Below are 15,461 nucleotides of genomic sequence, written 5' to 3' on the forward strand. Positions count from 1 at the left end.
ATGAACCCCAGAGGGCACTGAGGTCAGTGGGTAAAAACAAAATGACCATCCCTGGGCCGAGAGAGGTCAAACTCCAACATACTAGAGTACGGGCCTTTTCAGCGGCTGCACCGGCATTGTGGAACCAGCTTCCGGAGGAGGTGCGGGCCCTGCGGGACCTCGGCCAGTTCCGCAGGGCCTGCAAGACCGCCCTTTTTAGGCAAGCCTATAATGACACTGACTGCTGAGTTGCTTGGTGTAAGAACCGCCATCCATAAGACTACCTAAACTGGCAGAACCAGCGCCATAACAGCTCTATCGCTGCCAGATATACTCATATATATTTAGTCTAATGAAAATCATGTATTTTAATTTAACTGACTGGTTTTTATGTTTAATTTTAATTGTTAAATTTAAAGTTTTATTATTTATGTTAATATATAAGTTGTTGTTAGCCGCCCTGAGCCGCCTAGGCGGGGAGGGCGGGATAGAAATAAAAGTTATTATTATTATTATTATAATAACAACCGGGCAGTGGCTCTCTGCACTAAGCTGCAACTTCCAAGTTCGGCACAGGGGCAGCCCCATGTAGAGGGCATTACTGTAATCCAACCTTGAGGTGACCGTTGCATGGATCACTGTTGCCAGATCGTCGTTTTCCAGGAAAGGGGCCAACTGCCTTGCCCGCCTAAGATGAAAAAATGCAGACTTGGCAGTGGCTGCTGTTTGGGCCTCCATGGTTAGGGCAGGCTCCCCAAGCTCCTGACCCTGTGTGCCGCTGTCAGGGGCACACCGTCAAAGGCTGGTAAGGGGATTTCCCCTCCTGGACCATGCCGACCCAAGCAAAGGACCTCTGTCTTCGCTGGATTCAATTTCAAGGTCCAGATTTTCTGGGACACAGGCAGGCCGGCCGTCCATGAGTAGATAGAGCTGGGTATCATCAGCGTACTGGTGGCAACCCAGCCCATACCTCCGGGCAATCTGGGCAAGGGGGTGCATGTAGATGTTAAACAACATCAGGGAGAGGACTGCCCCCTGAGGCACCCCACAATCAAGCGGGCGCCTCCGGGACAATTCACTCCCAATCGCCACCCTTTGTCCCCAACCATCAAGGAAAGAGGAAAGCCATTGTAAGGCCAACCCCTGAATCCCCGCGTGGGCAAGACGGCAGGTCAGCAACCGATGGTCGACCGTATCGAACGCTGCCAATAGGTCTAACAACATCAGTACCACCGAGCCGCCTCAATCCAGATGCCGCTGAAGATCATCCACCAGAGCAACCAGCACTGACATAGGTTGCAGAGATTGAGAAGTGCTCATCTTAAAAGCTTGTGTGCATCTCAGTAGTCAAAACATTCTCTTACCTTGTTTCTCTTATTTAATTCAATTCAGTTAAGTACTGATGAATGGCAGTATGACGAGATATGATGCAGGTTGTCCTGTGGTTGCAAGAAATAGGAGATAGATGCTTCGGTTTCAAACTTTTCAGCCCTGATCTTTGATCATCCTTATACTTGAGCTGCCTAATGCAGTAATAGCATCCTATATTTTTAAAAAAATATATTGCTCTTTATAGTAATATTTAAAATTTGTAATAAAAATGTTATTTTATAAAATAAACTGCTTAAATAGCAAGGTATTTAAAATTAAAATACTAGAAAATTCCCAGATGCTTACAGTACTGTATTCCAGGGGTGGCCAACGGTAGCTCTCCAGAAGTTTTTTGCCTACAACTCCCATCAGCCCCAGCCATTGGCCATGCTGGCTGGGGCTGATGGGAGTTGTAGCAAAAAACATCTGGAGAGCTACCGTTGGCCACCCCTGCTGTATACCTTTCTGGGAAATACTGATATAATTTATTGATTTCTTGATGCCCAGTATTAATCATATAGTAACTAAATGATTGTTACATAATTTTATATTTTCATCATAGATTTCATTCTAAAATATCATAGCTCATTTTGTTGGTTCTCCATTATAATTCATTATACTGTTGTGCTTATAGAACAATAGTTTTTCATTAATCTAACTTCTTGTTTCTTGATTAAAAACAAAGCTTGTGACTCATTATTTGGTGAAATGGTGTTCACTTCCATATGAAGACAGCACGTGGGAATTAAAGCAAGACATAGACCAGGCTAAGATTGAAGAATTTGAAAAACTAATGTCTAGGGAGCCAGAAACAGAACGTGTGGTAAGATTTGACTCTCTATATAAGTTGTTCCTTGACTATAGCGCATACTAATGTGGTTTTTAGTAACCACTAATGTGATTTGCTGTATTTGAAACAGGAACGACCTCCTGCTGATGACTGGAAGAAGTCAGAAAGTTCCAGGGAATATAAAAATAACAACAAACTCAGGGAATACCAATTGGAAGGAGTTAACTGGCTTCTTTTCAATTGGTATAACACGTATGTAAAGTTAACTTTATTCTAAAAATACTGTCTTAGCATGTAACTTAATTGTTTAACATCTTGCAATCTTGGAAATTTTGGGATGGGTTTTAGAAATGTTGTATTTGCATTTTGGTATTTTTTGTATATGTGTGTACATGCACGCAAGCATGCTTGGAAGTCATGGCAACTTCCGGCGATCCCTACTGGGACATGGAGGGCATTCAGAGAAGTGGCTTGATACCACCTACTGTTGCTTCCTGGTTCTGGTATTCTTTGGAGGTCTCCCATCCAAGTACTTGCTGAGATCTGACAAGATTAGGCTTGCCAGGGCTATACAGGTCAGGGTGGTTTTAGAAATGTTTTAGAAATATAAATCTATAGAATTTCCATTCACTTCCTTCAAAAATAATTTCCAGTGCATCTTAGTGTAGTAGAATTCTGCCCACATGCCATTGAAAACTTTTTAAATCATGTTTAGAATTAAGCCATAGTTTCATTATAAAACATTACTATTTATTTATTGCAGGCGAAACTGCATTTTAGCAGATGAAATGGGACTGGGCAAAACCATTCAATCTATTACATTTCTCTATGAGATATATTTGAAAGGCATCCATGGTCCATTTTTGGTTATTGCTCCACTCTCTACAATCCCCAATTGGGAAAGGGAATTCCGCACCTGGACAGAATTAAATGTTGTTGTATATCATGGGAGCCAAGCCAGCCGACGGACCATTCAGTCATATGAAATGTATTTTAAGGATCCTCAGGTAAAAGTCACTTCTGCCTTTTTGCAAAGTATGACTCCTTGCTGCCTGATCACTCTCCTCTGTTGTTTAAGCCAGAAAAATGGATACAAAGATGTTTTCTGATGACTTTTTAAACTGTGTTGCTAAGACTTGCAAAATTAGGATGTAAAAGAGGCATTGGTTGCTTTTCAGTTTTGCTTAGGCAAAGGCACATTGCTTGCAGGTATGCAGGCAGTATTATAAAGCTGCTGTGGTGTTTTATTATCCATTAGCGTCCAGTGTAGATTCTTTAAACAACTTCCAAATGTAACAATATACTAGACTGGAGAATACTAAAAAAAAAAAAAAAGCTGGATAAACTGAATCATTTTTATTAAATTTTATTAATCTGATTAGGTTATTTCTGTACTTTTAGGGTCGTGTGATTAAGGGGTCATACAGATTTCATGCCATCATCACCACATTTGAAATGATTTTGACTGATTGTCCTGAGCTCCGTAACATTCCATGGCGTTGTGTGATAATTGATGAAGCTCACAGGTTGAAGAACAGAAATTGCAAGCTATTGGAAGGGCTCAAGATGATGGACCTGGTGGGTGTTGATTACTCTTAGAGTGCCAGAGAAGTTTCTATACCTGGCCATGTTGATCAGACAGTAAATGTTTTGGTGGAAACCTTCCCTAAAGTTATGTGTTAACTTTCTTTTAAAAATAAATTAATAAAACCCAGTTACCTAAGCCGAGTCGGACCATAATGATCCCTTCGTGCTCTACACATTTCGGAAGAACTCAGGCAGGCTCATAAATTAAAACAATCAGGATTTCTTAATCCAGTGGATCAGAAATATTACTTATAGAATTTATAACCACCTTTCTGCCCATTTAGGGCTATCAAGTAGGCTCGACTTTTTGAGTTCCAGTTACTTGCTGTTAAAATTATTGTTGATAAATTAGTTCAGTTTAGTTTTTAACTGTTTTTTAGCATATGCTAGTACTATGACTAATAAATCCACAGGAAGTTGTATTGCAGTACTTGATTGCAGAACAAGACAGCCTAAGACAATATATCACATTAGTGGTGTGCACACAAAAAAAGTCAGTATTTTTCAGATTCAGTTATATTGAACCTGGAAAATATCAGTATTTCTTGATATTCCCAAATCCCAATATCAGTATGGTATTGGGTTTTTGGAAATATTTGGGATTGCTGAACTTTTTCAGCTCTATTATACACAGTAGAGCCAATTATAGTCAATGGTCTCCATCAGATATAAAGGAGAACTGACCCAGGGCTGTGGGCGTGCGTTTTTGAGGTGTAGGCAACAAATTTGCAGCATAGCTGCTTTTGCCTCTCATCAATCACACACAGATCCATGTTTCTAAAAGACTGAACCAGAGTGTACAATTGTGTGGGCCCCAGAAGAAAGTGTCCCCATCCTCCATTGTCTCCAGTGGAGGTTAAAAAAAAGGGATTTAAAGAGACACAGTCCCTTTAAATGCCTTTTGCAAGCTGCACTGCAAGTAAACTCCAAAGTGGCAAGTTCATCTAGGTTTCAATGTTTTGGAGTTCACTAGTGGTGCGACTTGCAAAAGGCATGGAGGGAAAAAGGCATTTAAAGGGAATTCCATTTAAATGCCTTTTCTTTCCCTCCATGCCTTGCCAAAGCCTAATACTGGTTTGGCTCATCTTTGGTCCTTTAAATGCCTTTTGCAAGTCACGAGTGAACTCTGAAGGCATTTAAACGCCTTCTTGAAGCAGTGAGTTCACCCAGAACTTCAGCTATCAATTTTCAGATAGCAAATCACTGCCTCTCTTGGCGATTGGCTGAGAAAATACCCAATAAATACTAAGGTATTTATCAGGTATTTTTTCAGCTCAGTTTATACTGCACTTATACTCCTATATCACATTTGAAATAAATTCTACCACATTTAAAATTAATTGTAGATTGCATGTACTTTAGTGCTATACAGATACCATACATTGTGAATTATATTAGAACAAGTGAGGATCAGTAAGAAATTTATGTGGATGGGGCATTCCATTACCCCTGCTTTTGCTTCCTCCTTTCTCCGCACACCTTTTCTCTTCCTGTTTCTGTCACTGTTTCTCTTCCTCTATCATTTGCATTTTCTTTCTTGCTTTCTTTTTCTGCCATTGTACCTCTGCCTCTCTTTCTCCCTGCATCCCTTTCTTCTTTTTCCTTCCCCCACGTCTTGCTTGCCTGATCATTGCTGCCCCCCCTCCCCCAATAGCCCAACTGTCTCACACAGAGGCAGTGACAACAAAGCAGAGACACCTTGGGGGCACAGAGACTCCAACTTCTCCTCAAACATACACACCCAAGGTAGAGATGGAGACAGGCAGGTTAGTGGCACATGGGGTGTTGGGGGTGAGGGTAGAATCGACAGGGAAGATTCCTGGTTCTCCTCCACCCATTGCATTGATTCAGAGACAGTTGTCTGTTCACATGCAGACAACATTATTTTTTTACATTGTTTGGGATTTTCTGCAAACCTGAGGAGCACCCCAAGTTTATTGAAAGACCTCCCTTCTCTCATTATGGCCCTGATCTGCACATTTAAGTTGAACAAAGCAGGAATCAAGTGCACCTTTAAGACCAATCAAGTTTTTTTCAGAACGTAAGCTTTCGTGTGCTAAAAACACACTTCTTCAGATGAGGGGATCAGGTACAGTGGGCCTCTGGACGCCGCTGCCTCCTTCTTGCACGGCATCCAGAGGCAGCAGTGTCCAGAGGCCCACTGTACCTGATCCCCTCATTTGAAGAAGTGTGTTTTTAGCACATGTAAGCTTATGTTCTGAATAAAACTTGGTCGGTCTTAAAGGTGAAATTTGACTCCTGCTTTGTTCAACTGCTTCAGACCAACACGGCTGCCCACTTGTATCTGTGCACATTTAAGTATCCACAGATGGAGCCATTAGCTATTAGATACATTGATTTTCATAGTAACTCTCCAGATCTGATAGTGAGTTTTCATATTTCAGAAGTACCCACATGATCTCTGTATTTTCAGGTAAAATATAATATGTTATATAGAAACACAGTAATTGCTTTAGTCAACAGTTGGAGGAATACTCTTCTGTCTTCTGCTGCTCTCACACCCCACCCCCAAATTTTGATTATGAGTTCTTTGTATTGGATACATTTTTTTTGCTCATGTAATTCTGCATACTGCTAGTCATAAAATATTAGTAATCCTAATTTAGTATGTTTGTAATCTTAGTAATCTAGACAATATGTGCCTATTAAGAGTAATTACATGCAAATTTTATGAAAAACTAAAAGCTGCGTAATGACAGAAGCATTTAACTTTTTATTAGATGTAGTGATGTCTAGTAAAGATAAAATATGACAATAACAACTTTACTAAAAATCTTGCTTTTGATAACAAATAGAGGGAATTACATTCAATAAGAAGCAAATTCTGGGAGAGCCAGTTGCTACTTACAATACATGGGAGAAACCTAGAGTTGCTGTGATTTGTGGCTAAAAAGCCCAGTTGTATTTCTAAATGTTTGTGTCTTGCAGGAACACAAAGTGCTTCTTACAGGTACTCCACTTCAAAACACTGTGGAAGAGCTGTTCAGCTTGCTACATTTTTTGGAACCAGGTCGTTTTCCTTCAGAAACCACATTTATGCAAGAGTTTGGTGATCTTAAAACTGAGGAACAGGTAAATTAGCATGACTTGTAAATTAGATTATGTGCTCAGTTCTGATTTGATTTCAGCACATGAACAAGTATATGTGCTTGCTATAGAGTTTGTCAGTTGACCAAACCTCTTTACTGATTGGGGAGGAAATATGAACACTAGATTCATAAAGGGAGAATACAGGGTTCTCTTTTTCCATGTATCTCATTTCAAGAAATTAGGTTACAATGCTGATGTTAAAACCTATAGATGTTACCATTATTACTTGTACATTACTGCTGTTAACTTACTAAATTAATTGGGGGGGTTTTCACTCTCTTAATAGCTGTCCAATTTTGAGTGTCTGGTTTTCACTGGAGTAGGTATTAATGGTAGTGTTGTTAGTTTTTGTATTTAATTTTTTACTAGATTGTTTCTTAGTGGAATGCCTAGGATGATTGGTACACAGTGACACCATTTACATTCAGATCTTCAAATTGCAGCATTATAGTAGAGAATGTTACATGTAAGAGGACTAACCAAGTATAGAAGTGTTATGACAAAAGTGCAAAAGGTGCTGTTTTTACTGCTTTCAAAAGCAACTGTTTGACTTTGGGCTGTATCCTAGGTGCAAAAACTGCAAGCTATTCTTAAACCAATGATGTTAAGACGTCTTAAAGAAGATGTGGAAAAGAACCTGGCTCCCAAGGAAGAAACTATTATTGAAGTTGAATTGACAAACATTCAGAAGAAATACTACAGAGCCATTCTTGAAAAGAACTTTACATTTCTGTCAAAAGGTGGTGGTCAAGCAAATGTACCTAATCTATTAAACACTATGATGGAATTAAGGAAATGCTGCAATCATCCATACCTTATCAATGGTAGGCCTATTCTTTATTTATTTTATTTATTTAAAGTAAGGCTATTAGAGGAATGAGCTAAGGTTTATGAATAGAAGTTAGAATGTGTTTTTGGTTAACTATTATGTGAACATTTTTTGGTTAACTTTCATCTAGTATGTTAAAATGGAATGATGTGGAACATTCTCATGCCATTTACTAAATAAGACTTTCTCTGCTTTATTTAGGACACAGTTCACTCTTATTCTGCAAAGTAGTAAAATAGGTATTAAGGGAGGAATGGATTACTACAGCTCTAGGTGGGAGCAAGAATTTCTGGGTATTCAGGACTTGTTCAGGGCTTCGGAAGACTGCTTCCAGTGGCCTTATTGCTATGATCTAGGCATCACTGTGGTTGAACACTGAACTAGAAGCTGAGCTACATCATCCTCATAGCTGTGATGAGGGGAAAGTAAACTATTATTCATATAGCCAAGATAAGAACAGTATGGCAATTTAATAATCCAAATCCTTCCTGTTGGTTAAAAAAAAACAATTTGTCTCCACCACAAGTCACAAATGCAAGTCTGCTCTTCCCACGCCTAATCTCTCTTATTGTATTTCTGTTGCCATTGTAGTTCCTGCATTAAAGACATAATCTACTTTCTCATTCATGTGTCCAGCAAGTTTCCCTTGGGAAATGCCACACATTGCTGAGTTCCGCTTTCCTGGCCACAGCCAGAGAGGAGGGAAACCTAAAAAAGCCTGTATTTCGTAATTTTCTTTGCTGTGGAAGTGAACTGCAGCCTACCCTCTGAAATTTGAGTCAAACTGAAAGCAGGCTTTTGGTAATGCCTAGCCATTGATAAACCTTGTTGGGTTTCTCTTGATGCTGCACTTCCTTCATCTAATGCAAGGTTTTTTGTAATGTAAATGTAAATCAAGGAACTGTGATGAAGGTGGGGGGGGGGGGTGAAAACCACTGGGAATCCTTCCTGCACAGTAGCATGGCTGGAATAGTTATCCCTGAACTTTCTGATACAGTATGTGCTGGGAGAAGGGTTAGTGGTTAATCTCCTTTCCTTGCTGTAAACTTTTCACTTGCATAAACATTTTGTGAAAGGGCCCTCAGTTTCTGTTCACTGAAGATGCTATTTCAATACAAGTTTATGGGTAGAATTGTGTTAACAATATTAATCAGGTGTTTCTAACATTTGTATTATTAATCACATTTGTATTTTTTTAGCCTCTTTTTAGAAGTCAGAGATTTGTTCATGATGGGACCCAGTTTACTTGGGCACATGTCTAGAGCATGACTGATACTTCCTAACATTGGAAGTCTTCAGTTAAGGTCTAGTTTGTTGCAGCACCTGAATACTGGTACCTGGACAATCTGAAATTTGTTCCCCACCAACCAGAAGATTCCTAGTTTGTGGGCAAGAAACAGACTCCAGTTTCACTAGGTATACGTTTGGAAGGTGTGTCATATAAAACTTCCAAAAGTAGATGATCTTGTGCTCCAGAGATGAAAGGAGGAGAGAATGTATGACTTAAATAAGTTCATGCCCATCACAAACAAATTTGTTATAAACAGTATGGCCACAACCACACTCTAAAACCTCATGGGGTTATTCCATTTTATTCTTATGACAGTCTTGTGTGATAAGTTAGGCTAAATGAATAAAGCAAGAGTCAAGGTGCACCTTTAAGACCAACAAAGTTCTATGCAGAATGTAAGCTTTTGTGTGCTCTAAGCACACTTCATCAGACAATAGTATGGAATTGCAAGCAGTCCTAAATATAGAGAAAGTGGGAGAGAGTTAGTATGCAGAGTCATGGAAATGTTTTTTAGCAGATTAAAAGGATCACAAGTTGGGTCTGGTGTTTGTTAGTGTTAGTGTTAACTGGGCAGAAACAACTAAAGGGCAATATAAAGCAGATTGATGTCCATGTACTAAACCCATTAAGTATCCTGGGTGTGAAGTACAATAAATGAGAGTCTGTTGTAATGTTTTTGTTGTTCAGTCTCTGGGTTAAAATGAGGGCATAGGTTTCTCAGAGGTTTGATTTAAACATGTAACACATAAAAACGCAATTCTAGTGTGCCATTAGAAAAAAGAATATATTAAAATATAATGGAAATAAAATATAGTGGAAGCTTACATTCTTAATAAAACTTCGTTGGTCTTAAAGGTGCAACTTGACTCTTGCTTTATTCTACTGCTTCAGATCAACACGGCTGCCCACCTGGATCTAAGTTAGAAATACGTTTTAAAAGTATTCATATCTTCTTGGTTTAAGTTCACTGCACTGCTGTTGCGCCCTACTTCTTCCGGTGGCCACTCCCCTGGAGTTGCCATTGCCCTTGTCCCAATGTTTGAACCTGAGGGTGCAGCCAAAGGTCTCAGACTGGGTGGAAGGCTGGATTTACATCACCCTTCTTGGCTCTTCCTCCTTTGGCTGGATACCAATCAGCTCCTTTGCTCTTTCCATCTCTCTATGCCTTCGTGATCTCCAGCCTTCTCCTCATCATCTTCCTTCCTGGCTGTGTTCCCTTATATCCTTCCCAAGCTCCTGTCCCTTGGCTTCCTCCTGCAGCCCCACCCCCCTTCATAGGCTCAGATGCCAGGGTGGAGCCTATGGGACAGCTGCATCTCAAGCCTTGCTGTTCCCTGTGTCCTTCTTCCTCTTTGTGGCTGGTCCTGTGGGCCTACCACAGCCCCAAAGGGGCTGACATGCTTTGTTCTGCTGATAGCTTTCGGGGGTCAGCTGGGCTCTCGTGACACCATGCTGCCCCATTTCCTTCTGTGGTGCCGCAATGGATACATGAGCCACCCAGGGCATCAGCCTCGCTCAGTGGCTCTGGGGGGTGGTTCCTGGGCTCCCTCTGTTAATTCCGTGGCAGGGCAGTGGCTCCTCCTCTGGCAACAGGTTGGGCTAATCGGTAAGTGCTTTGGCCACCTGGTCGTCAGGGTTGCTGTTTTACACATAGGTGAGTTCCAACTGGGGCCAATCAGGACAACTGCACTGAATCTTTGTGCAGTACTGTACACAGAGACAATCTGTGAGGAAATGAAGTGACGCAATGTAAAAATAAATCTTTGTGATTGTGAATGCAGAAAATGGGGATGGGGTTATAGTCTGTCATTGAGAACAAACCCTCTGGGAAATACGCAAATTACTTTCTGAGCTTAGTGTCAAGAAATATTTAATGCTGCCTACTTGTTGCCAATCCAGAGTTATGGAAATAGGGATACTGGTTAGTGACACTTTTTATGAGCTATTAAATGTGTCTGCCCTTACACACTGTGTTAGAAATGACTTGGGTAGATGTTATGAAACTTGTTGCATATTAAGAATACTATAGAAGTAATAAAGAGGCTTGTGGTTACCTCCTTAAATTACCTCCTTTCAAGCCTTCCATGAACTGGAACCAATGGACAAAAGGAACCCCACCTTCCCCTTCATATTCCCATGTGGCAGCTTTGGTCTTCCCAGCTAGGTCTATTCAGAACCCCTTTTGTCTAAGGTACTTTTGGCAAAAGTTTGGCCTCCAGGTTTTTTCAGTGGAAACTTATGGAACACCCTCCCAAAGGAGTTCAGAAGGAGACTTCTGGCAAGATTGCCAGACAGTTTTTCTTAAGAGCTTTAGGGGCAGCTAGAGCCTGGGCAAAAAGGAAATACTCTTCTGATAGGGGCATGTGATGTTTTTTTAAAATTCGTTTTTAATATTTCATGTTGTCTGATTAGATGTTAGTTTTATTAAATTACTTCTGTTGTTATATGCCTTGTGTCCTGAGATGCATAAGCCAAAGATGGGCATACAAATACTGGCTGGAATCTTTTATTAATAATTTTCCTGTCATGGTGGCAAATCTGACCATCCTGATTGGTTGGGGCTTGCTTGGACTGTGGGGTGCCTTTAGCCCATCCAACTATCAGTCAAGAGTACTTGCATGCCGTTGGTTGAGTCCACTCCTCTCTCCTGCCTGAGTGGCTGTTGCTAGCCAGCAAAGCTGATTCTGTCAGTAAAACACAACCAACCTTAGCTCTGGCAGTTACTGTAGGAACACGCTATTGGTCCATTACATGCGGTCACCGTCTCTGGCCTTTCATTGGCTGACTTCCCTGCCCCTGCCTACTACAGGCCCAGGAAAGTTGAACAAAGTGCCAAATGCAGTCTTACCTCAGAGACAGCCACATCTCCAACTCTTCTCTGTGTCCTCTCTGTCAACCAGCTTCAGAAAGGCTGCAGAGCTATTGTGGCCTCACAAAAGGCCTTGCAGCACATGCAGTCTCCAAGGGCCACAGAAATAGCCAGGGAGGGCAGCCCCACTGGGAGTGTTTCCTTAGAGCCCATGGCTGCTCCCTGGGAAGTGCTAGCCAGAGGCTGTTCCTAGGCAACTCAGACTGCTTTTGTCAGTAAAGGGAGAGGCCTCAGAAGAATATAATGCCATACAGTTCACTCTCCAAATGAGTTATTTTCTCTAGGATAGGGAGAGGGGAGGGACAGTGGCTCAGTGATAGAGCATCTGCTTGGTAAGCAGAAGGTCCCAGGTTCAATCCCTGGCATCTCCAACTAAAAAAAAAAAGAGTCCAGGCAAATAGGCATGAAAAACCTCAGCCTGAGACCCTGGAGAGCCGCTGCCGGTCTGAGTAGACAATACTGACTTTGCTGGACTGAGGGTCTGATTCAGTAGAAGGCAGCTACTGTTCATATATGAGAGAGATTGTCTGGAGTCCAGATGGCAGAGATCACCTCCCCTTGAGGAGGGGAGGGGGAATAAATGTCTTCACTTGGGTGGATGGGAAGACAGCAAGGGGGGGACTCAGTGACAGCAAGGGGGGCACTTGGTGATACATTTCCAGGTTGGTGGGAAATTCCTGGAGAGTCTTTGGTGGAGTTTGAGGAGGGCATAGGTATTAGGGTATCAGAGTGGGATCTGCCAGGCACAGGTTCTTGCTGTGGAACCTGTCTGGGTGATTTTGGACCAGTCACACACTTCCAGCCTAATCTGCCTCACAGGGTTGCTGTTCAGATCAGAGGAGAGAGAAGAGAATGATGTATGTTACTTTGGTTCCCCCCCACACACACAATCTGGAGAAAGACTGTGCTTTTCCTATGTATAGACTGCAGGGAGGTAGAAGGTAATGGAAAGCTGAACTTAAAGGGGCAGATAAAGGGAAGGAGATAAGGTTTCCCAGGTTGGGAAATTCCTGGAGATTTAAGGGGTAGGGTTTGAGGAGGGATGGGACCTCAGGTACAATGCCATTTCCTCCTAGGGAACCACTGTTGCCAATCTCCAGGTGAGGGCTGGAGATCACTCAGAATTGTCTCCAAATGGGGCAGTGATACTCTGTATTCTTGGTGCTTGGGGGGAGGCACAGTGGGAGGGCTTCTAGAATCCTGGCCCCACTGATGGATCTCCTGATGGCACCTGAGTTTTTTGGCCACCGTGTGACACAGAGTGTTGGATTGGATAGGCCATTGGCCTGATCCAACATGGCTTCTCTTATGCTCTTATGGCGGAGATCAGCTCCCTTTGAGGTTGGTGGTGGGAATGCCTTCATTTAAGTGGGTGTTAAGACAGCAAGGGGTGGTAACTTGCCCAGAGCCTCCTTCTAGAGGCTGTTGTATTTTTCTTCACCATGGGCCTTACTCCCAGTAGATAAATAAAATCCATGACTATTACTTGGGATTTAGAATTTGAATTTAGTTGTGCCAGAACTACATAATTCTGGAATTGGAACCATGTCATAAGATGCACATCTGTATAATTAATATATAATTATATAAATATATATATTACACTTATATATATATTCCATCTTTCTGTGCCACCCTACATTGAGACTGCCCATGGAAGATCCTAGAAAATGGAGAGTCCACATCAGGAAAACTGCAGATGCACAGGTTTTCCACCTCCATATCTTCACTTCCTTTTCTGCAAGAAGTCAGTGTTCTCTAGTGTCACTATGTAGTTGTTTGTCAAATCCAGATATTTATGAATTTTCTTTACCTGTTCACCTGTAATACTGTCCTTGCTTTTCATGGGAAATGTTTCCATTATACTGATGATCTCAGAGTCCAGGGTCTATTTAAAATAGCAACCAAGGCCTTATTTTTAAAATGTTCTAGGTGTGGTACCAAAATGCCCCACACAGATGAGCATGAGCTTTGCCAGCTCTGCCTGGGGTAGGAGATAGCATGGGCACTTGAATGATTTGTCAAAAGTTCACACATATAGCACACACGAACCTCCCATCTTAAGTTGGCATTGTGGGAAGAAGTATTGTCCTCTGTTCCATCGAAACTGAGCACCAGTCCCAAATCCTCACTTTCGGTCCCAACTCTGGCATTGAGTCATCTTCAGAACCCCATCAGTGAAATCAGATCCAGCGATTTCTACGGTTTCTCTTGCTACAGCACAATCTACATGAGCCACCTCAGTGATGTCTGTATTGGGTCGAGCATGCTGGTGGTCACCATCGCCTGGCCTGTCCCAGCAGCCCAGGCAATATTCTAAGCCACCTTCTAAGAGGAACCAAAAGTCAAAGCATAAGGATAATTCCTCTGAGACTAGTAAACAGTTGAATCAGCCTGACCATTCCAGAGTGTCTCATATTGTGCCTGATCTTGCACCAGGTCCTCCTAGGACTCCATCCCCCCCCCATCTGACTTCCAGCCCAGAATCGTTTTCCAATACAGACATGGGACAGCCAAGGGATACTGTTTTGCAACCAGTACAGTCAAAACCTAGGACTCCCTAGAAACCTGCTTTATATCAATGTCTGGAGTATTATGTATCCCCTCACTACATTTCTCAATGGGACCAGGATGCTTCCAATTTCCAGGAAGAGCTAGATCAGGCATATCCTGACCTACACACTGATTGTCCATTCTGAACCTCGTATGATGACATTGAGGAGGGGGCAGCTATATCGTGATAGTTCTGACACTGCTTCCAAGCCTTCACTGGATGATGCTGAGGTTATCCAAATCTGATCTCTACTAGTGAAGATCTGTGGCTTTGCAGTGAGCAGATGTTGCGCATAGCCAAGGCCTTAGAGATAAATATGATTCAGCTATTTGTCCACTAAACCGATCCTGTCCTTTATAATTATTGAGGATCTGCAGGCACATCATCACCCACAACAGTGTGTCTCACCTATGGATAAAGAGAGCAGTAGGCTTGATTTTTAGGACATAAATCCTACTCATTTGTAGCCCTGAACTTTCATGTAGTGAATTACAAAACTATCATGGGGTGCTATAAGTTATTCTTGTGGGAGGGTCTCACTAAATTGGCTAAAATGATCCAGGGTGAAGCTGTCAAACTATTTAAGTAACAGATAAACGCTGGAAAACATTCAGCTGAAGTTTCTGAAAGAACCATGGCTTCCATAATAGTTCTGAGATGCCACTCATGGCTCCACAAGACCACACTCACTCTAGAAGCCAGATCAAGGGCTGAGAGTTTGCTGTTCAAACGCTCTAGCCTATTCACTCAATTAACAGTTTCCTTTTGACCATTAAAAAAGACTTTTCATTTCTTAACTTGTGTATCCCTCGGTTTCTAACTAGAGCCAGCATTTCCAACAATGACAGCAAGACTTCTGTTCACCTTTCTCCAGAGGTCAATGTTAGCCTCTTCCCCAAACCTACATGCATCCTCAGTGTCAGTTCCAAGAGCCCTATTTTGGGAAGTGTAGATTTGCCCCATGCTCTCACCCTATTCAGCAGCAGCCTGCCAGGGATCAGGGGAAACAGCACACGAAGCTTTGACTATCCACTCAAGTTCCCAACTGTGAAATTAGTTTTAGATATAAGTTATCATGGT

At 41.8% G+C, this 15,461-nt stretch overlaps 1 protein-coding gene across 9 annotated transcripts in view; it reads left to right on the plus strand.

Moving 5' to 3' along the window:
* Positions 1 to 15,461, plus strand: part of LOC132575191 (chromodomain-helicase-DNA-binding protein 7-like) — a 313,791-nt gene that overhangs the window by 228,096 nt on the left and 70,234 nt on the right. For 8 of the 9 annotated variants that reach the window (XM_060243733.1, XM_060243739.1, XM_060243740.1 and 5 more), the window contains 6 exons: positions 2,036 to 2,173; positions 2,271 to 2,392; positions 2,904 to 3,147; positions 3,542 to 3,718; positions 6,677 to 6,820; positions 7,407 to 7,662. In XM_060243733.1, the coding sequence (XP_060099716.1) occupies positions 2,036 to 2,173; positions 2,271 to 2,392; positions 2,904 to 3,147; positions 3,542 to 3,718; positions 6,677 to 6,820; positions 7,407 to 7,662 (1,081 nt within the window). The remainder of the gene's footprint in view (positions 1 to 2,035; positions 2,174 to 2,270; positions 2,393 to 2,903; positions 3,148 to 3,541; positions 3,719 to 6,676; positions 6,821 to 7,406; positions 7,663 to 15,461) is intronic. The other variant, XM_060243741.1, reaches the window with a different exon arrangement.

The sequence above is a fragment of the Heteronotia binoei genome, chromosome 7 (genome assembly GCF_032191835.1).
Source record: "Heteronotia binoei isolate CCM8104 ecotype False Entrance Well chromosome 7, APGP_CSIRO_Hbin_v1, whole genome shotgun sequence".
NCBI lineage: Eukaryota > Metazoa > Chordata > Lepidosauria > Squamata > Gekkonidae > Heteronotia > Heteronotia binoei.